Source organism: Barbus barbus, assembly GCF_936440315.1.
Source record: "Barbus barbus genome assembly, chromosome: 7".
Lineage (NCBI taxonomy): Eukaryota > Metazoa > Chordata > Actinopteri > Cypriniformes > Cyprinidae > Barbus > Barbus barbus.
Window position 1 is genome coordinate 14,981,636 of NC_136735.1, and position 27,099 is coordinate 15,008,734.

General features: G+C 40.3%; 1 protein-coding gene across 2 annotated transcripts in view; it reads left to right on the forward strand.

Annotated features, from left to right (window-relative positions):
* Nucleotides 1–27,099, forward strand: part of LOC306873166 (glycine receptor subunit alpha-3-like) — a gene marked incomplete at its 3' end in the record, with an annotated part of 92,156 nt that overhangs the window by 23,373 nt on the left and 41,684 nt on the right. For both annotated transcript variants that reach the window (XM_079422253.1, XM_079422254.1), the window contains exons 2-5: nucleotides 14,580–14,704; nucleotides 15,762–15,829; nucleotides 22,381–22,604; nucleotides 23,377–23,459. In XM_079422253.1, coding sequence (XP_079278379.1) covers nucleotides 14,580–14,704; nucleotides 15,762–15,829; nucleotides 22,381–22,604; nucleotides 23,377–23,459 — 500 coding nt within the window. The remainder of the gene's footprint in view (nucleotides 1–14,579; nucleotides 14,705–15,761; nucleotides 15,830–22,380; nucleotides 22,605–23,376; nucleotides 23,460–27,099) is intronic.

The following is a 27,099-nucleotide window of genomic DNA, read 5'->3' on the forward strand; positions in this document are numbered from 1 at the left end:
CCCTTGCCTAAAGTGTGCTTCCCCCCTGCTAGGGTGTAAGTATAGCCCACCCTTGTGGCATTCTCTTTGGAGGGCTTACCGGGGTTTTTCAGGCTAGCTAGTGTGCTATCACCTGCTGATAGAGGATGTAAGCAGAAGGAACCTGCCCCTGGGCCAATACCATTCTCTTTACTGTTTGAGTTCCATGACAGCATCATTAGACAGCCGTCTGCTTGCTGTCTCTCTGATGTGTCATCTGAGTGGGCTGAGCCTGGCAGTACCCTCCTCACCCTTTGGGATGGCTTGAGCATTACCTTCGCCAGGCGCCAGAGCATCTGAGTTCCCTCTCATTCTGAGAGTTGAGTTCTCCGCTCCCCAGAGCCCTGTCATTCAGCAGCCTCAGCTTGCATTCCCCTCAGCATGGTGGTGTGGGTACTCCGTTTCCCATAGCGACCCCTAGAGAGCGCAGTTCAAAGTTACCTTGAAAGGGAACATCTCAGGTTACGTATGTAACCATGGTTCAGACGAAGCAGTGAATGACGTATCTTCCCGGTGCCCCTTTATAATGTGGTCGCACCGGTAGTGACGTCATAGGCTGTCGCCGGCCAACAGGTGGTGTTTTTGTATGTATGCTTCAGACACGAGTCACGCTAATGGCATTCCCCATAGCGACCCCTAGAGGACGCAGTGTCTCGTTCCCTACTCAGGGAACCATGGTTACATACGTAACCTGAGACGTTCTTATGAATATGGCTGAGAAAGACCATTGTGACTGTTCTCAACATGACTGATACAATTGACAGCTATGCTGACCTCAAGCATAGTGGTTACTAGCAGGTTTCTTGTTTGCGTTTGCTAGAATTTTAATTTTGTTAAGCTATAATGACAAAAACTATTGTTGAGATGTACATTGCCTCAAAGCAAGGGAAGCAATTTCACCCAAATAGCAGTATCTTTGTGTACTGAGTACTTAACTAGGTAATTACTCTCTATTATGGACACTTTAAAATAAAGTGTAACCAAAATGATTCATTGAATTTACAAATTTTTTTTTAAGGTAAATGGTTGCAATCAATTTATTTTAGCTACATTTAAATAATCAAATTTAGTTGACTAACTTTCAAAAAAAAAAAAAAAAGGTTTATTTAAATGTAGCTAAAAATACATTGATTGCAACCACTTACTTTAAAAAAATGTAGTATATATATTTTTTTTCAGTGTAGGTAATGGTTAAGGTAATGGAAGTTAATGGGTACTTGGGAAATATTCCACCATCAACACCATCGGTGACACTGACAGTGAGTATCCTGGTTTGAGAAAGTACTTTTTAGGCCACGAAATGGAATGTAATGACATGTATTTAAAGCAGTAGCATAGATTGCAAACAGAATTGAAAAGCCTTTTTGTTTTGTATTCTGTTCATTTACATGCATCTGGCTGCATACTCTCTTGCTTGTAGCAACCAAAATAAAAGCTTTTTTGTGATCAGCAAAGGACAAAAAGAAAGGAAAACCTGTTAATAAATAACAAAAACTATTTAAATTATAAAAAATTTAACAGATCAATAAAGGAATATATTCATAATTGTTCTAAGCAATATAAAATGAGTATATTACTAATACAAAAATAATTTACAGAACAGCAGTACAATTACACTACAAATATGTATGGCTGTTTGAATTTCTTTGCCCAGAACATTTATTTTGGAGGAAAACCAGAGGAGACCTTAAAGCTTCTCTTTTGTTGACAACAGCTATATAAACCATTCTTATTACAAATTTGGGAACATGGTTGTGTTGCCATTTAGCATTTTCAATTATCAGTGACATATTTCTCAGGCTGGAAAATGCTGAAATCAGTTTAAAACAGAAAAATCACATCCCTGTCAGTTCAGTATTTATTTATAAATATTGTTATTATTCATTTGATTAGTTTTGACTCTATGGTTTGGAATTAGTCAGTGGTATCACCCTCTGAGTGAGGTATTATTGCAGCTGGCTGATGCCACTGTATTTTTATATAGATGAATAGCAGCTGTCACAGTAATACTTATCGATTAATGCTAAATGACAAACCAAAGCTTACCGTTACAGCGTGAAATGGTGTGGGACAGGGTCGCAGCACATTCCTGTACACATAAACTCCATTGCTTATTGACATTAAAAACTTACTAGCACCTAATAAGGAAAGACACAATAACAAGTCCAGCACACCTCAGGCTGAAACATGCCCATGAGCTAAACAACACGAGTTCTATCAGCATCTCACACAGTATGTAACACTAAAATGACAGTGGGCAACATTCAGAGAAGGTGAACCACTAGAAAACAAAGGAGCCAAATTGTGTCCAGCCTCCTCGCATTAGCAAAGCAAGACAACACAGCAAACACCATGCTGACAGGACAGGTCACACCGATCCAGCACTTTTGCTGTGGATTCACGTTAAGGGAAGCAGACAAGGGGTGGGGGAGTGGGTTATTTGTCCCACAGCAATGACAACCCAATGAGACTAAAGCCTACAGGGGGTGACAACAAAACTGCAGCTATACTCAGACTTGCTAGGCATAATGAGATGGAAGATATGTTGCAAATAGTTGTATGTTATTGTGATGCATGGTGCTCTAAAGCTAAAATCAGCTGGTGGAAATGAAAATCAGCAAATGTGTAAAGCAATCGTGCAAAAAAAAAAAAAAAAACACTATTCATTTCATACATTTATGATAAAAAGAAATGTGTTTTGAGCAACAAATTAGCATGTTAGAATTACGTTAATATAGGTGTATATTGCTGTGTTTTTATTACGTTACATTTTGTTAAGCTATAATGACAAAAACTATTGTTGAGATGTACATTGCCTCAAAGCAAGGGAAGCAATTTCAAATTTTAAAGCAATCGTGCAAAAAAAAAAAAAAAAAAAATATTCATTTCATACATTTATGATAAAAAGAAATGTGTTTTGAGCAACAAATTAGCATGTTAGAATTACGTTGATATAGGTGTGTATTGCTGTGTTTTTATTACGTTACATGTTGGAAATATGTCCTAGACTAAACCCAACCCTAAACCTACCCGATAGTGTTGACAAATGCAAAACTGATATAAAAACACATTTGTTGATGCAACCGTGCTATTTGGACTTCCATATATTGAACTGTTTTGTCGAACCGTAGTAACACGGGATTCAAACCGGAGCTTCTCACCTCTCAAAGCACGTCTCCGTACTCCGTGATGCTAACGTTCAAACGCATCAGTTTTCAAATTTCCCAGCATGTTAATATTGTTTTGAAGTCATAACATGATATTCTTCAAGTAATTGTGCGAAAATTACACTTTATTAATCGAAACTCTGTAAATTTGTGTGAAAAGGAATAAAATGTGTCTTTCTTTTGGAAACTGCAGTGATATGTACTTATTGGTACGTATTTCGCATCTTGCTAAAAAGTGCACGCAGGTATGTTTATGCCATGAGACCAGTTTTTTGATCAAATAAACACAATAATAAAAAAAAAACTTGTACATATGTACATATAAATAATTAAATACATATACTATATAAATGTGTTTGTCTATAATTAATATTCAAGTATAGATGCTGATGCATGTGTGTTGTGTCAGTGAATAAGCAGTGCAAACGATGATAAATGTGTGTGGCAAATGAAAGCAATTTCATCATTCTGCAGTAATTTGTGTAATTGAACAATATTAAAGTATTAACGAGATTATCAATAAGCAACAGACATATTTCAGATACAGTCTATGTGGATAAATGTTGCGTGTGAATTTGAGCATAGGGTGTCTGCTGGCGTTTATTCTTGACTGGCACTGAATGTGAAGTGAACCATGTGTGAATTGTAAGTGCTTTTGATTAAGTCAGAGCTGTCACACTGTAAAGGTGAAGCTATAACTCTTCTTTTATAATGACTGAACTGTGGGCTGATGATTTCAGTTAGTTGTCTTAGCCATCCTGTTTCTATCTATCGTTGATTCGCTCCTTTAATCTGGCTCTTTCATTCTTTTCCTTTCTTCAAATATCCAGTCCTTCCCCTTCCTCTCACAATCCGTCTGAAGTACTGCCCTGTCCTTCTATCAACTTATCTGTCATTCTGAACTTTCTTTGATCCTTTTTGTCTTTTTTTAACCATTATTTCAAAAGTCTGTCATTCTGATGCTATGATACTAGCCATCAGGCTCATCCTTAGTGAAAGTTTGAAAGCAAAGATCATCAATGAATACAATATCCTCACACATAGAATATTTGTATAGTGTAAATTTGACTATTAAATTTACGAAAATCTGGGGCCGCCAGCAGTCTTTGAAGGTTAAGAGGTAGACTGGTATATCAACATTATATAATGTAATTAAATACATGGTAAGTTATAAAATATACAGGCACAAATATGCCAAGCAATAATGCAAGAATTATTGTCACTATTTTGTTCTGGTGAAGTTTTCACAATTGCAGCTATTGTGTTTTTTTTTTTTTTTTTTTTTTTTTGTAAATGTAAAAGTGCCAGTCACCTTTATTCTTAAAATGTACTGATAAACATTGTAATAATGCAAGTGGTACAGTAGAAAATCACATAATTGAGAGCCTTTTCCAGAGGTGTGATATTCTAGTGATAACAGAACTTTCTATTTCACTGTTTGAAATTTTAAGTATATACAACAGAAGACACCACAGAGGCAGGTTATGTGTGTGTGTATGTGAGAGAGAGAGAGAGACGCCTGTGTGTGAACTCTTAGTTAACTTTAACCATATGCTATTTCTGTCACTGATTTGTCAGTGTACTGAGGTAGAATGCAATCTGCGGATGCCAGTATTCTAGATTCTGCCTCCACACATGTACATTCACCCCATCCCCTCAATCCCCTTCGATCGGCTCCAACATGAGCATCCTCTGTGACTGCCTCGCTCTGTTGACCACCATTGATGCGTCATTGGCCTGTGGTTTCCATGGTAACTGTCTCAAGGCCTCTGTTGGTATTGGTGGGAGGGAATGTGAAGTGTCAAGGACAATATATCTAGGACTGCTGGAAACCAGTTAGACACTTGGACCCAGAGGTGACTCCTTCCCGGGGTTGCAAGAGCAAATCCATGGCTGATGGCTTTCTCTGGTAGGGATGTTTCTGCCTAGACCAGGGTTTCAGGCTGAGAGAGTGAGGGAGAGAGAGAGAGAGACAGAGAGAGAGACAGAGAGAGAGCTGTTGCTGGAAGCTTGCTTCTTTCTGCTGAGAAGGAGCTTGGTAATTGGAGGTTTGCAGTTTACCTACTGCTCCTGTGAGCAAAGGTGGGATGTGCACTCTTGACTTCACAGTTCTGCATAGTCAGGAAGACCCACCGCCAGGATACAGTGCTCATAGCCAGAGGCTTTTACACAGATGCAGAGTTTGCTGACAGTTTCAGAAGCAACATCATTGTTGGTTAAGGCCATTCCAGACCAAGCTGACATAAAAGAACTAGTGGTGACGAAAGCCGACTGTGTTGTTGCCTGTGTCTGGGCCAAAAAGTTTGCACTTGAACACACCACAACCACATAGCCAGCGGCTAACTAGCATGGAGTTTCTGCAGCTGCATGAGAGGAAATAATATCCATACCAGCAGGTGGCAGAAATCTGTATTTGTCATTCAAAAAGGGAAAACCAGACTGCAGATATACAAACCACACAAAGTGGGGCTTGCTTACAATTCTGAATATGAATCATGTTGGCCAGTTAGTCTTCAATTTCTTGCTTATTGAAATTCCCAGATACATTTAAAAGATCATTATGAATGTGCCCTCTTTGACTTTGTCATTTGCTCACTTTAGTTTTTCTTTTCATGCACTGGTTTGCCAAGCTAAAAAGCCAAAATGATCTCTCTCAGTGATCGTTCCAATCTCAGTTGAACATGGTCAGTTAGCCGAAAATCTGTCTTTTTTATTTTTTAGAGGATTTAAATAATTCCAGATTTGAAAGGGATAGTTCACCCAAAATTCTGTCATTAATTACTCATGTCGTTCTAAACCCATAAAACCTTTGTTCATCTTCAGAACAGAAATTAAGATATTTTTTATAAAATCTGAGAATTTTCTGACCCTGCAAAAACAAAAAAGCAAAAAATTTAAATAGTCCATGTGACATCAGACTGACACAGAAGAGAAATTGTTGAATAAAGTTCAACAATGTTGTTTTTTTTTGTTGTTTTTTTTTGCAGACAAGAAGCATTCTCATAGCTTCATACAATTATGTTTCAACCAGTGATGTCACATGACCTATTTTAATTGTGTCAATTGCATTGCTGTCTATGCAGGGTCAGAAAGTTTTCGGATTCCATCAAAAATATCTTAATTTGTGTTCTGAAGATGATTGAAGGTCTTATGGGTTATATATAAGATATTATATAAAAATATCTGTTGGGGGGTCTTATCTTTGGCCAGATTATGGGGGTGCTTGTCCCATTGTGTGTTATGGCCTTTAGTTTCAAATATAATCCACAACCTTGTTGAAATGTATCACAGGCTTTCTACTCATTCCTTTTGTTATAATTGACTTCTCTAGTGAGGATTAAACAAGTAAACAAAGTACATTATTAAGGTTTCAGATGGAGTGAAAAAAAATATTTTTTTTATGGAGTGCAAATAGAAAATTGTTTAACAAAATCCAGGTGATTGACCCCAGATGTGGAAAGATGTCAAGGGTGGTCTTCCTTGTTGACTGCAGACTATGATTATTCTCTGCAGTTGGCTTTGAAATAAAGATAGTGAGCAAACCATCTTCATCCTCTATGCTGCTCCAGCCAAATAAACACTAGAGCCCCCTAAAGTTTGATTCACTTCTTCTTTGTTCTAAACTGGTCTAGTTTTACTTAAGTCTCAAAGCTTTGAAACAACAGAACTCAAAGCCATAGAAAAATGAGAAAGAGGAAACCAGTGGAGAATAATTTGCAACAAAGTGCTCAGAGGAATGTCAGTGTCAACAGCGTTGAGAAAAGCTGATCTGTGCTGAGCACAGCAGCCTCTGAGTTGTGAATGTGTGTGGATGGATATGTGTGTGTTTGTGTGCTCATCTCACAAGATGATTTTATGGGATAGAGCACAGAGTGTTAGTAATTTTGCATCACATTCTTTTAATCCTAATCTTACGGCCTGACCTCTGACCCATGCTCATCAGAAACTTAATGAGTGCTTCAGTAGCCAGAAACAAGCATTTCTGTAGATGCAATCTTGTCACATTACTTGATACGAAATGTCACAGATTACACTATATGAAGCCAGATCATGGTTCACTCTCAGTTCAGCACATTGACATTACGTTAACACCCACACACTGAACAGAAGTACACTAGATGAATAAATTCATGTCTGTGTGTTCTATTCATTTTTAAAAGTACATTTAAAATATTTATTTATACATTTTTATTATTAATAATAGTATTTTACTTTTTTTTTAATAATTTTTTTTAAAAAATCAGATTTATTTTACCACATTTACCACATTTAATTTTATGATTAATATCCCCACTAGAAACGGGGTAGGCATACACTGGGCAGGAAAGAGAGTAGAAAGAAATATGGCTCAATGTTTCGCAAAACAACCAAGAAACATGATACATTTACCATTTAGGTAAATTTTAAACAATAGATTCTTGTCATTGTAATGTTCTTTCAGCACTGTGCATAAATTCTATATGGCTAAGTTAATGATTAAAAGGGGCATATTCTTTGCTTACCTTGCAACTTTAGATGTATTGTGTCTACTACAGTGGGCAGACGTGCACTTTAACTCAAAATGTATAAAAATATGAAAACAAAACATTGCAAGTATTTATTTGTGATTGTATGCATTATCCTTATGCAACAATCTATGATCAAAAACAAGGAGGTTTTAATGTTTAAAATCGTACTCGGTTACTATCGTAACCTCGGTTCCCTGAGATACGGAACGAGTACTGCGTCTTGCTAAAGACGCTATGGGAAAAAGCCTTTTTTCTCCTTTACTGAAGCCTTATTCAATCACGCAGTGAAACTGCACGATCATTGGTTCGTGCAGTGTGTTAAAAACGAACCAATGTGTCGGCAGCGGAGCTGCATGAGCCTATGGCGACGGAGCCCGCCAGATCCCGCCAGAATGGGCGGGGTTATCTGGCTATATAATCGGCCGTCTGGCCATAGGATCCTCAGGTTTACTTCGACTGAAGCGACGACTGAGTCGTGCAGCTACCTGGCACGGCAAAGTACGCAGTACTCGTTCCGTATCTCAGGGAACCGAGGTTACGATAGTAACCGAGTACGTTCCCTATCGATACTCCACTCGTACTGCGTCTTGCTAAAGACGCTATGGGAACACAATTCAATCACGCCGTGCTATGGTAGAGGAACGACTGTGTAAAATACCTCCATAAGCATTCCATGCTCAGAGGGAAGTATAATAGTATACTCGGGCTAAAGCGAGCTGAGCTCGTAGGGGTCACGCTCGGCCCGGGTCATTCCATGCATTCCTCGCATACTCAGCACTTTCAGGGCTGAGATATGCAAGGAACCCATCAGAGAGCTTGAGTGCCCGTGCAGTCAAGAGTTCTCCGTTAGGGTTATTCCCACAACGTAAGTCATACTCATCTAAGCAGATAGGACCCTGGCCTGCAAGGCCGGTACGTCCAGCTTATAAAACCTTGCAAATGTGGACGGCGAGGCCCAGCCGGCCGCCACACAAATGTCTGTAATAGACACACTGCTAGACCAGGCCCGTGACGAGGCAATGCCTCTAGTCAAATGGGCTCGTACTCCAATGGGGCATTGAAGGCCCAAGGAAGAGTAAGCCAGCGTAACGGCATCCACTATCCACTTAGAGAGTCTCTGCTTCGTGACCGGAAGCCCTTTGGCGCGGTTACCGAAGCTAACAAAGAGCTGTTCCGTGCGCCTGAAGGAGGTGGAACGCTCAAAGTAGATCCGTAGGGCTCTAACATGGCATCACAAAATTAACTCCCGGTCCTCCTCGGAGGGAGGAAGCGCGGAGAGTTTGATGACCTGAGCTCTGAACGGAGTGGAAAGTACCTTAGGTACGTATCCATGCCTTGGTTTTAGGACGACCTTGGAGTCGTTTGGCCCAAATTCCAGGCAGGCGGGGCTCACAGAGAGCGCCTGCAGGTCTCCTACTCGCTTGACTGACGCTAGTGCTAGTAGCAGAGCAGTCTTCAGCGACAGTGACCAAAGGTTCGTGGACTGGAGCGGCTCAAAAAGGAGGGCCCCTCAGGGCCCTCAGCACAGTGGGTAAGTCCCATGTAGGGACAGTAAGGGGCCGAGGCGGATTCAGCCTCTTGGCACCCCTTAGAAAACGGACGATAGCATTGTCCCTGCCCACTGATTGGCCCGCAATAGGGGCGTGGAAGGCCACTATTGCCGATACGAACACCCCGAGTGTGGAGGGAGAGCGTCCTTTATCCGGCAGTTCCTGCAGGAAGGACAGAATCACCGCCAACTCAGATGTAGGGGGGTCCTCACCGCGGTTTAGACACCATTTGGAGAAAACCGCCCATTTAAGGGCATAGAGGCGTCTCGTAGACGGGGCTCTAGCCTCAGAAATGGTATTTAGCACTCGCTCTGGGAGGCTGGTAGGCTCCCGTTGAGCGGCCAGAGGTGAAGCGCCCACAGTTTGGGAAGAGGGTGCCACAAACCATTCACCTGAGAGAGGAGATCTCGTCTCAGGGGCACGGACCAGGGGGCTGCGGTTAGCAGCTGGGTCAGCTCTGACATCCAAGGCTGGTTCTCCCACAGGGGGGCCACCAACAAGACCTTGTGTCGTTGTTCCCTGATTCGCCTGATGACCTGAGGAATCAGAGCGATCGGAGGGTATGCATAAAGGAGGAGGTTGGGCCAGTCGTGGGCCAACGCGTCCTTGGCCTTCGAATAATAGGCTGGGCAGTGAGAGTTGTCTTTGGAGGCGAAAAGGTCTACTTCGGCCTTGCCAAAGATTCTCCAGATCATTCGAACCGTCTGCGGATGGAGCATCCACTCTTCTGAGGGGACGTTGCTCCGTGATAGCATATCCGCTCCTCGGTTCAATCTGCCCGGCAAATTTGCTGCTCTCAGCGAGCGCAAGTTGAGCTGAGCCCACTCCAGAAGTCGCTCTACCATAAGGAAGAGGCGCTTCGAGGAGAGACCTCCCTGGTGATTTACATAGGACACCACTGACATGTTGTCTGAGCGGATCAGCAAATGTCGTCCCTTTAGCTCTGGCAGGAAAAACTGGCAGGCTCGACACACTGCTAGCATTTCTAAGCAGTTGATGTGGAGGTTCTGCTCCGCCTTCGACCAAAGGTCGGTTTGCCTTCGCACAGCGCCCCCAACCCATGTTGGAGGCGTCTGTTGTGACAACTTTCCTGCTTCAGACCATCCCTATGGTCACACCCTTTCTGAACCATCGTGGGTTCTTCCAGGGGACCAGGGCTGTTACACAGGCCTGGCTCACCCTGATATGTAGGCGATCATGTCGCCATGCGTGGGGTGGAACCCGTGGTTTCAACCAGCGCTGAAGGGGCCGCATGCGAAGCAGGCCCAACTGTAGCACCGGCGATGCTGTGGCCATGAGGCCCAGCATCCTCTGAAACGCTTTGACGGGGCGAGCGGTGCCGCTCTGGAAGGAGGCTGCGAGCTTTTAAATGGCCAGAGCGCGTTCCAGCGCTAGCACAGCTCTCATCTGAGCTGAGTCCAAAACTGTTCCCAGAAACGACATCCGTCGGCTGGGAAACAGCGCGCTCTTGGCAAAATTGACCCTGAGCCCCAGGCATTCTAGGTGGCTGAGGAGGAGGGCTCTGTGTGAGAGTAGTTGTACCTCTGACTGGGCCAGAATGAGCCAGTCGTCGAGGTAATTGAGAATGCGGATTCCCATCTGCCTGAGAGGGGAAAGAGCCGCGCCCATGCACTTCGTAAAAGTGCGTGGGGCCAGGGACAGTCCAAAGGAAAGGACCGTGTACTGATAAGCCACTCCCTCAAAGGCGAATCTCAAGAATCGTCTGTGATGGGGGGGCTATCTGGACGTGAAAGTATGCGTCTTTCAGGTCCAGGGAACAGAACCAGTCCTCTGAGCGAATTTGCGAGAGGATCTGCTTCAGTGTGATCATCCTGAACGACCTCCTCACGAGGGCGCGATTCAGGCGTCTGAGATCGAGGATGGGCCGGAGGCCGCCATCCTTCTTGGGAACGAGGAAGTAATGGCTGTAAAGCCTGATTCGCTCTGAGCTGGAGGAACCATTTCTATGGCTCCTTTTTTCAACAGCATCATCATTTCTGAACGTAGAACGTGAGCGTTCTAGCCGTCTACAGAAGAGGAGACCACGCCGCTGAAGCGCGGGGGTCTGCGAGCGAATTGGAGTGAGTAACCTCGTTCTATTATCCGTATAACCCATTCTGACACTCCGGGGATGGCCCTCCAGGCCTTGGCCCGCGTGGCAAGGGGCAGGATAAACTCGAGTGGCAGGCCGCCAAGCGGGGACCTGAAGCTCGTGATAAGAGGGAGAGGAATGTACTCCCTTTTGAAAATGTTTGTGTTTTATTTCCTTGCTATAACAGCGATCAGTTGTGTGGGCGCTTTTTGAAAGGGCCCAGTGTTCACAACAGTATTTACCACAAACTCATTGCCATCGGCACCCGGAGCTAAACGGGGTGTTTGGAGGCATGACAGAGGCCATTTGGGCCGTGGGCACAGCCCAGAAGCGTCAGGAGTCTGAAGCTGTCAGTTATAATCATAGTGACAACTTGCTTTCGATCTGCCTAAAAGGATCAACCACTCTTAGAAGAGGGGTATTAATTACCATTGTGTAAACACACCAGCAGATCAAAAGTGCCGCGCGCATCCTCTCAGATCCGCTCGTAGCGGACGAGGGGAGGGGCCATCTTCACTGAAGCAGGCGAGCCAAGATCAAAGAGTGAAACGCGGGGCTGCCCTGGCGTAAATTCACTCAAGCTTGATCGCGCGAACCCTGGAGCTTGCAGTTTCTTCCCCGAGATAACTGGGAGAGTAGAAACACTAGAGCAGGGGAGGCGTGGCCACCTTCATTGAAGAAAGGGACCGTGAGCGCGGCAGGGACAGACTGAAGCTTTCATAATGAAAGTAGCGCTGGCAGATCAAAGAGCTGCAAGAGGCGCTAATACTTAGTGTAAACACACTGGCAGATCAAAGACTGTATGCAGAGTGAAAAACGCGGGGCTATGCCGGCGCGAAAAATCACTCAAGCCTTTTTTTTTTTTTTTTTTTTTTATCCGTCTCCTTCTCCGAGCTGACTGGGAGAAGAGAAACGCGAGAGTCGGGGCCGCCCAGTGCAGCATGTTACAATGTGCACAGAAGGATTGAGCCACTCAATGTAATGAGGCGCGCTAATCCACACGCGCTGGCAGATCAAAGCGCTGTATGCAGAGTGAAACACACGGGGCTATGCCGGCGCGAAAAATCACTCAAGCCTGAACGCCCAGCCATGCGATTTTACCGTCTTTTTCTCCGAGGTGACTGGGAGAAAATAAACGTGAGTGGGTGGCCGCCCAGCGCAGCATTTTACAATGCGCGCAGAAGGATTGAGCCACTCAATGTAATGAGGCGCGCTAATCCACACGCGCTGGCAGATCAAAGCGCTGTATGCAGAGTGAAACACACGGGGCTAAGCCGGCGCGAAAAATCACTCAACCTGATTGCTCAGCCTCACTCGCTGTTCCTGTCTCCGAGTTGACTGGGAGAAGAGAAGGGGGGAGGCGGGGCCTGCTACATAGAGGACCGCGAGCAAATCAGAGTAAAGCCCGGCTTTCGGTGAAAGCAGGCTGCCTGTGTGAGCGCAGTCTCAGTGACGCACACACATAACTTTCCACTCCGGTCCGCCAAAGAGAATAGAGCCGCCCAATGAAGGAGGAGCTCTGATTCTCACGTGTGAACACCGGCGGATCCGAGCGCTGCAGGAAGCTCCGTGGCTCTGATGTTTCATTCTCCGAGCTTTGCTGAGAGAGAGGAAACGGGAGAGCGGAGCTGCCTCCACAGAGACGGACAGCGAGCGGGAAGAGCGAGACTCATACTCGAACGAGCTGTCTCAGTAAGCGCGCAGTCAGTGCGTGGGCGAGACCCAGACAGGCGGCACGCGCTCACTGCTCTTTGCATCGTGCCGGATCCCCTGCACGAGCCACACTCGCTGTTGCGGCATTTGCAACAACGCCGATAAATATGCATTTTTATAGCACTCACCGGATGGCGGCAGCGAACAGACCGGGGCTTCTGCGGGGCTGGAGCGCGGTGAAAGCGGCGTCTCAGCTGGCAGGAGGTCTCTGGCTCAGCTGCGAGGCGTGTCAACGGCGAGGCGGCTTCTTGGGATCAGCGAAGGCGAGATGTCGTCGCTGAAGGAGAAGAAATCTGAGGATCCTATGGCCAGACGGCCGATTATATAGCCAGATAACCCCGCCCATTCTGGCGGGATCTGGCGGGCTCCGTCGCCATAGGCTCATGCAGCTCCGCTGCCGACACATTGGTTCGTTTTTAACACACTGCACGAACCAATGATCGTGCAGTTTCACTGCGTGATTGAATAAGGCTTCAGTAAAGGAGAAAAAAGGCTTTTTCCCATAGCGTCTTTAGCAAGACGCAGTACGAGTGGAGTATCGATAGGGAACTTGGATGTTCCTCATGCATATTTGTCCACAGCTTTCTCCCCCTCCTATGTGAGTATCTCACACTTGATTAATTAAGGCAAAAAAAAAAAAAATCAATGAAATGTCATGTCCACAAATTCCTGAAAATATGCCTGTTTTCATTAAACCAAACAGATCAATGAAGTGTCCTTCCCACATCCTCCTTAAAATGAGATTCACTTGCAAACATTTGTATGTAGTTTCCTTAGACCTAACCATGCACTATCACAGCAAGCCTTATGTGAACTTCTCTCTGAGTAACACAGGGGTGCAACTGCAAAAATCCAACATATACACGTGATCGCCAAGCACAAAGAATAGCACCTCTCAACGCTGGGCTAATAATCAAGACATAAATTACCCCTTATCTGTTGCTACCAACAGAACTTCCTTTTTACTCCTTATCAAGAGAAATAATGCCTGACAAAATTGTTGTCTTTCAGTCATTACTAAAGGGAAATATGGCAGCACAGATTTCCTTTGTGTATCACAAAATTAATTTTTCTCTGGGGAGTTCAACAGCATTACTTGCACACCAAATGTTTATGTTGCATATTAGTCATGTATGACCATTAAATGCAGTAGGTCAGCACAGAGAAGTATATAACGTCCAACATTTCAAAATGAAATGATATTGTGATGAAATACTACTCTTATAATATCCATGTCTCTTCTCCTGAGTATTATACTGGTTGCATTAAGGCAATTCAGTAAATCTCATGCATGGGCATCTGTTTCAAATCTAAATGTACAGACCTAAATATATCTGTATTCTCTTCCTTAATATGTTGGAGTGAACAAAAGCTGCTTATTATACAGCCTTGTCTAATGCCCCAAATGGAAAACCTGAATATTTGATGTCAGATGGCATTAGTATTGGTGCTTACATTTGTAGCGTTGGTGACTGTCTTGGCTGATTTGCTAAAATCTGCCCCCATTTTTGTCTCTCTTTTTATTCCTCAGTTTGGTAGCATCAAAAAAAACAGAAAACTCTCAAGGAGAAAAAGCATCGTCACCCTCTGACTTCCTTGACAAGCTCATGGGAAGAACCTCAGGTTACGATGCCAGAATTAGGCCCAACTTTAAAGGTAGTACAAACAAGCCCTTTCTCCTTACCTTTTTCTCTGTTTCTCCTTGAAGGAATACATTGTGCTGTCTGTAATGGTTATTTACCACCACTTCTTGTTTTTGATTTGATGTCTTTAAAACCTTTAGTTACAGTGACCATTGGTGTCTACAAGATTCATATTTTATACGGTACAAAGCTAATGCAGATGTGACACTATATTCTGTTTCATCCTCTGAAATGATTATGTAATAATGCTGCACATCTCATGGTTCCAGCTGCCTCTAGATGTTTCTGCAATGACCCTGAAAACATTCATTCATTATGCTGTTACAGAATGGCCATGAACCCAAACCATCTCAAACTATAAATCAGCCTGAGCTTTCTTAAATTATTAAGCTGGCAAAGGACTTCCCCTCAGAAGCTCATATACAGAAGCCACTAATTCATAAATGTCAAGTAAAGGGAGTTCAAAAATCTCCAAAAAAAAAAAATATATATATATATATATATATATATGGAAAAGGGGTGTTACAAACCGATGTATAATAAAGCAATACATGTATGTACTAAGTTCATTGTACACATCAATATTGTAAGTAAAAAGAGAAAAAAAGAAGCAGAGTGAAGCAGATCAAATCACCCAATTTTCGTAACTTTTCCTCTTCCATTAATGAACCATTAGGAGGCCATGTATGGAAGCATATGTGTAGCAAAATTCAATTTCAAATGTAATATGCAAAATGGCAATGTATTTCTGTATTTAAATTGACATTATTTTGCACTAATTGTTGCACATATGTATGGGAAAATGTCAATTTAAATTCAGAAATACATTGCCATTTTGCATATTACATTTCAAATTGAATTTAGCTACACTATGTCTCATTTAGTCTTTAATTAATTTTGTTATAATCTCAACAAAACAAACATTTCATTGATATCTTAATTTTAAAAAAGTTAGGTTATTTTAAAGCAAACAAGTATTAATAGCTCATGTGTACTCACATAATGATAGTAGAAAGTATCTTTGTAGAGACTGTACTGTATTCTGACTGATTTCACTCTTCTCTCCACAGGTCCACCTGTGAATGTAACATGCAACATATTCATTAACAGTTTTGGCTCCATTGCAGAGACAACTATGGTATGTATTCTTAATCCAGCAATGATGCATGCGTTTTCGTGCACAAATGCCCCGTGGCAGTGTTTACCCAATGTAAATATTTGCTGTTATATTAGCACTGTGATGATGACCACAGGGTGTAATTAATGCACTATTAGTCTGTCATTAAAATGAACAGTTCAGACTTAATTACAACTCAAATTTGTGTGTTTTGTATGGAGGGAGCGTTTCTTCTTGCGTGCGTGTCATATTACATCTAAATCCAGATTGTGAGAAAGACTGTAGGACACTGTTAGGAAGTCCACCAGCTGAAGTCATAAGGGGTGCAAACTTGCTTCTGTCACCAGGCTTCTACAGTAGGAAGTCATCTTTTGAGACAAAGTTGGGAGGGCTTTAGACCCTTTGGACCCCTTTAATTTCAGCCTTAAAGTCTGCAATTAACTTGAGCTTTCAGTATCAGCAGTTGCAGTAAGCTATCTTAATTAATTTCACTCTGAATCTTCCTGTTACATCATTAAAAAATAAACAGTAGCATCCTTCTCTGAAGTCAGACCTAGATCCAGTTATACAGTTACGCTGTGGATTCTTTGCTAAACTAGTCACCATTAAAAGCAGATTTTGCAAACAGACCTTTACAGAAAGATATGGACCCAGCAAAAATGCAACAACATGTAAGGGTGTTAATTCTAAAGCCTAATCTGTGATCAGTGAATGTAAGGAGTCATGTACAGTCAGACATTTATTTATTGCCGTTTATGCATCAGTAAATTAAAAAAACGACTTACATTACATTCAAGTTACAGTTTTTACATTTTATCAGCTCTTGCTTTCTCTGGGAATCGAACCCATGACCTTGGCGTTGCTAGCACCATGCTCTACTATTTGAGCTACAGGAAAGACATTGCTGTGATTTGCTACAAAGCTGCAACCTTTTATGCAATGGCAGAAGATCTGAATATAACACTATGATCAACATCATCATCTTAAAGAACTCTTTTGAAAGAATTCCACATGTAATACGTATCTTATCTTAAAATGGACCAACCCATTTAAACAGTGTTCAAATCAGAGGGCTAAAGTCACAGTAGATTTTTATTTCTAAAGTTTCTGATATATATTTTATATATATATATATATAAACGCATGACATGAAAAATCACAGTAAGTGAATAAATAAATCCTTAAAAATGTTTGTTTAAAACCCACAAGCTAAATTTAATTACGTGAGTTTACACATTTTATTTGCAAAAAACATTTTCTAATATATTTTTCAAGGTAAATATCATTATTACAACAATTATGGCAATTTACAACCTGAACTAACCTGGCTTTTGGCAGACAAAGGTTTAAATATTATTAAGCAGTTTGTATATATAGCAGTTTTTATGATATATTAAATTTATATTTATTTATTAGATTTTTATTTTCAAGAATTTCAAGACAAATAGAAATCGAGACGAGCAAAAAAATCTAACAGTGTGGTTTAACAACAACCCTTGGGATGAATTACATCAGGAAAAGTAAAGGGAGAATGGTTCAGATAAGAGTTCATGAAGAAGAAAGAATCCCAGCCTCGGATATACTGGGGTCTGTGTTGCTTGTATTCAGGTAGCCATATCTTGAAACCTCCAGGCAATCAGCAAGTGAGAGGCAGAAAGCAGTTATTGTTCTTACTTGTGCAGTTCATCCCTACAGGGATCTTGTTTGTCCATTATATGCCACCACAGCTGAACTGAAACAGTCTCCAGGTGTGCTTAGCAATGGAACACTGTGCATGTTGTGTATTATTTATTTATTTATTTTTGATATTTGATCACATCTTACTCTGCAGACAGCCAAACAAACACACATTTGGGATTACACCACATTACAACCCAGACCTACACACAGGAAGTAGGAGATGTGCTCTAAGCTTATCTACACAAGTGTCCCAACATCGCTGTCTGTGAACGCAAATGCTCATCACACAGACACACACACGCACACACACACGCACACACACACACACACACACACACACACTGAGAGTGCCTTGTCGCCTTCATCCCTCAGCTTGCTCTGAATAAGTTATGCGCTGTGAGATGGCACACTCATTCTGAAGCAATTATGTCTGAAGAGACTGTATTTTTGCCAAAGATTTTTCCTCACTCTGAGTGGGCTTCTCTTCATAAACATTCCTTCCTTCAAGCAGTGTACAAGTCTCTTGTCATTTACTCAAATCAACAAATGTTCTTGGTGATCCAGGGTACGGCTGGGCTTTGTGAAATTATTTCTCCATGTAATAAGCCTCATTGGCGTGACACTATCTTTTTGGTTCTGGAATCATTGGGCTACTCAAATACATTTAAAAAGCAACTCTGACTTGAATGCACCTCTTTTGTGAATGATATGTTTCTGGGATGAAAACTTTTGTATGTCAGTGGAATGTTTTTTCACCAACATGCAGGAAGCCACTTTGTTGTCAAGTGACAAGAAAGCTATAAAACAAGGAGTGATGTGACAGAAATTACCCTGACTCTCATAACTGTGTATGACAAGGTCAGTAAGTAAAAATATCAGATGATTGTTTAATTAAGGTTTTCAAATTTAAAATGGAATAACAATATAGATTTTAAATATAGAAGTCACTGACTTTTGCCTGAATAAACTCCTAATTACTGCATATTAATAGTTAGCAAGGTATTGTTAAATTTAGGCACTGGGTAGGATTAAGGGATATAGAATTGCTAGTAATGTGCATGCTAATAAGCAACTATAGGGAGAACTGGTCCCTAAACTAAAGTGTTACCTAATTATTTGATAATAATAATAATAATAATAAAATACTTAGTCTATTACTTTAATATGAAAATAATAAGGACAATTATAAGGATCTCTACACTGTGTATGTATAAGAAAATATTTTATTTTTTAATTGATGGCTATACAAATTGATATTTGTCAATTTTTGTAAAGTGTATGAAACCAACATATGCAATAAAAAATTGCATGAAGATTTAAAATAGTTTTCTAAAGATTCTTCTTTTAATCTTACATTCAAAGTTACTGGTCAAATCAGTTAATGTTTCACATTAATCCCACTGGTGTTAACATCAGGTCATCTTAAAAACACATTGTTAAAGTCTATCAAGAAAGTATATTTTAAAGAATTTTATGAACATCTGGATATGTTTTCAACTTACTGGTAAACAGTACATATTTGAACACAAAACATCAAGGAGAGTTTCAATGTGCAGTAATATACAATATCCCTCAGATTTGTTGTCCAGGCTATAGGGTGAAGAAGAGGGTAAAATGTCATGTAAAGGAATTCTCTCTATGCTCACCCATGTCACATATGGATTATAGTAACCCTTCCTAGATTCTCTGCCCTTACCATCTGGCCCTTGGAGATCACCTTCCCTCAGCATTATAGGGTCATGGGATAATCCTAACATCCAGGAACAAAGGTCACTGCATTTAGAGAACATCATTCTGGACAATCCTCAGTTTCCAGACAGCTGACATTCTTATGCCACTTTCTGTAAACTGTTCTCTAAAAAGAAAGGAAATCAAAAGACAGGAACATCTAAACACCTGAGGAAAACGTGTGACTGAATTACCAAACATTTCAAACCTGGGATTGTTTGAAAAGGAGTAATTTTCTCATGTATTATCGTCATTCAGTCCACTATTCCTCTGTTGTCTGATTATAAGGTTGTGAAGGTCTAACCTCAAGTAGCTGCAGTTTCAAAACATCTTTTTAAGGCGTTGAAGGTTGTTGAACTACATACAGTATGATTATTCTTTGGTCTTTGAATCCTGACATCTGCCTGACCATGTGCTGGAAATCCTGACATATTAAGATCAGTTCCGTACACCAACTGATAAGAACAATAATCTCAAGATTGTCTGCGGCTTCATAAAGTGGATTTACAATGGTGTAATTTGCCATTTAATCAACACTCAACCAAAATAGGTTTTTAATTCCGTCTCCACATTGAAGAGTGGTTTTGCATGTCTGGACTATTGCGAAACTTGATTTTTACTTGTATGTGGCACAATTTTTTTCACGATTGCTCATTTTGGCATATGCTGACAACATGCAGGCTGAGTTGGCAACGGTTATGCTGACAACATGCAGGTTCAGTGTTTCAATAGTCACTACCAAAGATGTGAATGTATTGACAGGGCTATCTGACTGTTACAGAAGCCGTAGACATATGGAGATGTGATTAATCGCTGGCTTGTTGGCACAGGCACAGATTCCCCCTCAATGCCAGTGAGTCCCGCTTGAGTAGGCAATCACACAGCAGATGTGTGGAGATTGCCATGGAGCTACTGAAGGTCTGCAGTTGGTTGAGTAATCGCAGATGTGATGCACAGGTTCTGTCAAGCTTTCCTGCACTGACCGCGAAGAAATGTGCAGAGGACAGAATTAGCCGCTAAATTGATGACAAAGCAACCAAGAGATTGACAAAGAAGTGGTGTGACATCTATAATGAAAGTAAGCCATGCTTCATCAGCTGAGATGTAGGCCAATTCGGTGATCTGTAATCTGTGAGTGTCAGCTAAATTCTTGTCAACAAACCACCACAGTTAGATGTTTTAGGAAGTGGAGCAGAAAACTAATGCTTTGACGACTTTGTTGTTTCTGCTAAATACTACATCCTCAGCCTTGAGATGTTGTTTGGCTGTTGACAAATGGGGAACTGGCAGTTGAGGTTTGCCTAGTCACTAACCGTGTTACGCTAATTTCCTATGGGAAACTCCATATCACTATCCCACCACTCATGCACTCTGACACACAGACCTTCTAATGAAGTTCTTCGAGTGCTTTAGAAAGACACAGATAAGATATGAAAACCGCCCGGTTCTCCATCCGCCTTGCTGCCAAACAAATTATATCACCCACACGCTGTCACTTTCCATTCATTATTAGTGGCTGCTAAAATTCTGAACAAAATAACTATTGTTGTCAAAAAAGCAAAAGTTTCAATCTCTCCTCGGATGTATTTTTAACATTTATTTCAGCTTTTATTAGTTTCAGATTATCGTAAATCTGTCTCCAAGATTATTGTTGAGATTCACTGAGGTTCTGTCTTTATTACTCATGCAATTCTGCCAGGCCTCTAGGCAAATATCCCAAAAATTATGGTACATATAAAACTGTGTCACATTTTATTCACAGAACTTTAATTTAATATGGACTGTGAGCTGTAAATTTAAGAACCACATTTAAGAGGTTTGTTGTTTATGAATGTGTCTCAAGGCAAATGTAAGAGCATGTGTAAGAGCATGTCTGTAATGTCTCTATACAAGATTGACCTTCTCAGTCACACACATAAAATATATTCTAGCAAGGTTTTATATATTCAACATCGTTATTTTCGTTAACTAAAACTAACTAAAAAAACTGAAAAATTAAAATGTAAAAAATTACACTTATTATTTAGTCTAGTTACCAGGGCAGCATTTCTCACATTCGTTTAGCTTAAATTGAAGTAATAAAATAAAAAAATAAATAAATACAAATTACAAAAATGCACAACAAAATGACTAAAACTTTAAATTTAAAATATAAAAAATCTAATATTAACAAAACTATAATACTATATCAATGACACTAAAATAACACTGATATTCAACAAAGAACTTAAATATAATTTAAGTTCCTTAAATATAATATATATATATATATATATATATATGTGTGTGTGTGTGTGTGTGTGTGTGTGTGTGTGTGTGTGTGTGTGTGTGTGTGTGTGTGTATGTATGTGAGTGTGTGTGTGTGTGTGTGTGTGTGTGTTGGAGTGTACAGCAGCCAAGAACAGATCTCATTGATGATTGTGTCTCTACATGCCCAATGATTGGATTCCTTTTGGAGGCAAAAACTTTGCTTAACAAAAAGCATTTCAATTTGACCTTATATAACTGTTGTCAAGGTAACAGTTGGCTAAACTCCATGGCCCGTCACAACCTCACACTGATAATATTACACACCTTAATACAGTATAAGTCCAAAATCTCCATTCATTATTTATTTAAAGTAATGCTTCTCAAACTTGTCACCCACATTTAATGAAATCTGGGTCTAATGCAAGAGGGTATATCATGCAACCTGCCCATGTTACCATATGCCTAATTTGACCAGCTTTTATCAAGTGAATTTAATGTCAGCAAATAAATAAATAAATTGACAAAAAATAAATAAATAATAATACGGGAAACATTTTATCCTACCTTGTTAATAATCTATTTATTAGCATTTAGCAGTTTTTCTCTCTCGATTGCAACCCTATCAGAACAAACATTAAGTAGCAACACACTAGTTGATAACCACTGATTTAATGAATTTACAGCTGTGAAACACTACAAATGTAAACAGCAGTGCTTTAAATATGTGAAAATCTCAGACTGCATTTTACTCTACCATAAATTTAAGCAATGATGCTCACTTCTATTTCACTTGCAGCGGCTGTGCATGTGTGAACATGAAAATACCCATTATGTCTGATTTAAAACTGACAAAGAGGCCTGTTGTACATCTCCTGTGCTATTTGCTTTGACTGATGTTAAGCATTTATTCTTAGGATTACAGAGTGAACATATTTCTCCGGCAGAAGTGGAACGACCCTCGGTTAGCTTATAGCGAGTACCCAGATGACTCCCTGGACCTGGATCCCTCAATGTTAGACTCCATTTGGAAGCCTGATCTATTCTTCGCCAACGAGAAGGGAGCACACTTCCACGAGGTCACCACTGACAACAAGCTCTTGAGAATATTCAAGAATGGAAATGTCCTCTATTCAATCAGGTGAGAATTCAGCACCAGTCAAAATAGTTACAGTAAGCAGCAGCTGAGAGTTAACACTGACTGACATTTGAAACATACATTTGAGTAGGTATAGGGTTACGGCCAATGAAAAAAGCGCTTTACTAGCTCCTGAAAATGTCAATAACAATCCACCATCCTAGTAATAAATGCCTCAGCTGATGCAGACTTGAGTCATTAGATTCATACTTTCAAACTTTAAAATGTAACTAAAACCTAAACAAATGCCAGGATAAACACAGTGCCATTCAACATCAATCACTGCAGTGAAGCCATAGGAAGACAATATCACTGTGGCAGCATAGGGTAGAAGGGAAGTGCTGGAGTTAATAGTGTGGGGTAAATCATGTCATGCTTTTGAGGAGATATGACGGAAAGCTGTGCAGATGTGAGACGACAGAGGATTCACTCTAACTGAAATCCACGTGGTGCCCTGAGGGAGAAAGAGTGTAATTAAAACATGGCCAATCTGCGGCTGTCAGGCTTGTCTCTCTTATGCTGTAGCAGCCCCGTTCAGAAATCCTACCACTCAAGCAGCTTCAGATGCTCAAAGCCCTCCACTTTGATTCCCTTCTTTGTCTGAGTTGTGGATTTACACATTACTCATTCAGAGAATGTAGATGGAATTCCATTTACATTTTTTTTGCACATATACATTTCCTTACCATGTTTTACACTTGGAAAAGCACATATTAGAAACAAGAGGTGTTTGTGTAATTTTTAAAATCGATGCCTTTTTCCATTCAATTTTTAGACTGACTCTGACGCTCTCGTGTCCGATGGATCTGAAGAATTTCCCCATGGATGTGCAGACGTGCATAATGCAGCTGGAGAGTTGTGAGTAATCTCGTATGACCTCCTCTCATCAAGAGCTTGTTATGTAACTCCCCCACCCCTCAAATCAGATTTGTGGAAAGCAGACACCATTTCTCATTTTATAATGTAACTTCTGCCGGTAGCCAGGATGAGGTAAATAGTGGATTTGATGTAAACTGACATTCACCTGGCAGGGTCATACCAAATTATGTCATTATGGATGGGCAGGGCCCTAAAGACATCCTTAAAATCATCATGGAGAACGTATATACCATCCTAGACAATAACTTAAGGACACATAGGCACAAAGTTCTCTCTACAGACTAAGTGCCGAGTGCCTGGTTAAAGGTTAGTGAAGCTAGTGGTCAAAGTGTAGTAATAAGAGCTTTCTGTTGACTTGAAAACATGGCACAGCTCACTCAATCTCCCCCATGACTATTGCTTTAAGCTGGGGTTGAGGCTTTTAAAGAAAGGCCCCATGTCATGGGCAATCTGTCTTCGTAACTACATATTTTAGAGTGGCCTTGTTCATGTTGTTACTAGAGTTGCTCACTGAGAGGCTCTTGATGATAGACAACAATGTTAAATTTAGGAGATTGTCTTGGAAATAGCTAGCTCATTCAGTAGAACAGAGTAGACAGAATAGAATAGAATAGAATAGAATAGAATAGAATAGAATAGAATAGAATAGAATAATGAGCATACTCACCTTCCCTCTGGTAAATTGCTACCACCAAGAGAAGCAAGTGGCACCAGAGCTATATGAAGAAACATAAATAATTGTATCCGCCATTTCAACATCGCACCATACATGTTCCGGTGAACTGCTTAATGCTTTGTGATATGTTTTGTCTTCATGTTGAAGATGTGTGCCTTTTTATTATGTACTGCAGTTAACATGTTTTATGGTTGTATGGTCACAGTTTACTTTATATTTGTAAGTCAACAATGGAGGGGGTAAAAAACAATAAGCTCGTTTCTTTTTACATATATGTATATTTAAAAAAAAAAATCAACATCCGTGCTTTAGAATCTAACTTCCAATCTGAAGCTGAATTCATGGTAACGCTTTAGAGTACAGCCTGCAATGTACCGTGTAATTAAACAGAATTTACAGGGTACCTATTTGTAACTATAGAGTACCTCCACAGTACCTACTCATAGGTATAAGGGAACAATATGCAACGTTTGGGGAATAAGGGGGTAATAACCTGCGGAATTATAAAGCATTTATACTGTAAGTATTTTATAACTAAAGGGTACTTATTCTGAAATTACTTGTATGTAGAGACCGCGATTTTCCATATCAGCATAACTTAAAGCTGAACATACATGTAGGTAAACAGAAACAATTGGAGAATAAGGGGGTATTGACTTTGAAAATTAAAAGTATTTACACTGTTAGTATTTCATAAGGTGTTACTATTCTAGGATTACGTGGTATTTATATCCTACTGTGTTAGGCAACAATATTAGGATTTAGAACAATTTGCCTTATTGTAATAACACAAAATATATGATGCAACATATTTTTACACTACGTACTGGTAGCCTACTTATTGTATTATTACCAGTGTTGTGCAAGTTACTTCCAAACTGTAATACATCATATATTACTTGTTACTGTTATTTAAAAGTAATTCCTTACCTTACAATATTATTGTCTCAGAATTGTAATGCGTTACATGACTCCTGTATTACTTTTGAGTTACTTTCACCAAAATATCTACAGAAGTAGAACTTAACATTCTAAAATGACTAAATGTACTAGAGCCCTGCCCTAATGGCAAAGTGTTTATATTTCGTTCTGGCTTTTTATTAAGTTCATTTAGAAAAAACGTTTTGGAACTTTTTGTTCATTAAGTTTTTTCTTTCTTAAAGTAATGACCAAGCGGCCAGCGGTAGGCTGATCATAGCTTATTAGCCTTCTCAAATCATCACGACTTCTATAGATATCTATAGATATACTAAAACAGTTCAAGCATATAACAATGTTTAAACGTTAAACCTAGATAAATGTGCGCGTCATCAGTTGTTTGTGCGGAGAGTGGAAGCTAAAGCGCAGGACATGGAGGCACAGGCGCAATCAATTACAATTTTTGTTTTCAATGGAAACAACTTACGTCGTGCTTTTATCTTGAACAGGAGAGCTTCACAAAAATTAACCTAAAGTTAGCGAATACATGCCTCACAGACACGATAAATATATCTATAGAAAGCTTTAAATTACTACTTAATAAAAACGAAAACAAAACTATTTAATACAATCGTTTTCCGTAAAGATGCACTTCCCTCTAAAGGCGTGTCTAACGAGGAGATGGCGAATCCTTACTATTTCCCCCGGACACATTGATGGTAATTACTTTTGCTTTATTGCGTGTTTTTGAAGCAGAACTCTTCAGCTGTACTGATGGCTGGTTGCTGCTGCGGGACACTAAACACCATTGAGCCGCTCTTGACAGATGCGGCAGCACGGACTTATGTTGTTTCCACCAGCGAGGCAATTTTTTTTCATCAATAATTGATGGATGTCTAAAACATAAAGATAAGGAGAAGCCTAAAACAGGCTCGAGGACCGGCCCGCGTCTGAACTATGGCCCGAAGCCTGGCCCTAGGGACATAAAAAAGTTCGAGCCCGACTTTAAAAAAAAAAAAAAAAAAAAGCAAACAAAGGGAGCAAAAAGTGTGTTGTAACATGTACCAAGTAAAATATTACTGAAAATTGATTAGTAATGCCTTACACTACTGAATTACATCAAAAAGTAATATGTTACTGTAATGCATTACTTTTGTAAAGCGTTACTCCCAACAATGATTATTACAACATATATATCTTACATGACATTAATACAAATAGTAAACTGTAGTATACTATAGTATAATTTAGTAATTATAGTGGAATTAAAACCCACCATAGTCTTTATAAATTTTACCACAGTTTACTATAGAATATAAGCTATATTATTTACTAGTGTTATTTATGTGGGGTCATGGAGATTACTGAACAACTCAGCTGAAAGTATGGGGTGATTATGTGGTGGGCTTCTGCTATGATTTGGTTTAGAAATTCCCATGAAAATTTACCTATGAAAGAGTATTGCTTATGGTCATCTCAGCAGCGAGTCAGGTCACCAGCATTGAACTGTCGAGGTGCAATACAGTGGAAAAGTAGATTACCAGTTTCCAGCTCCTCCCAGGATAAATAACAGCATAATACACAACACGTATAATTGATGTTTTTTGATAGCTGTAGTGCTGTTGGTGCACTTTGGGCTTCCATATGTGGGTGGAGGCAAGTAGAATAAAATGTACTACAACCTTTTTCTTAACTACTGTGCAAACATACACCCTTGTTACGTGTAGTTACTGTGTAAGTGTAACATCCGCGGGTTGTAATCTAAAGTGAAGCCTTGTTACCCTCTTGTTACGTGTAGTTACTGTGTAAGTGTAACATCCGCAGGCTGTAATTTAAAATGATGCCTTGTTACTCTCTTTTTACGTGTAGTTACTGTGTAAGTGTAACATCCGCGGGCTGTAATCTAAAGTGATGCCTTGTTACCCTCTTGTTACGTGTAGTTACTGTGTAAGTGTAACATCCGCAGGCTGTAATTTAAAATGATGCCTTGTTACTCTCTTTTTACGTGTAGTTACTGTGTAAGTA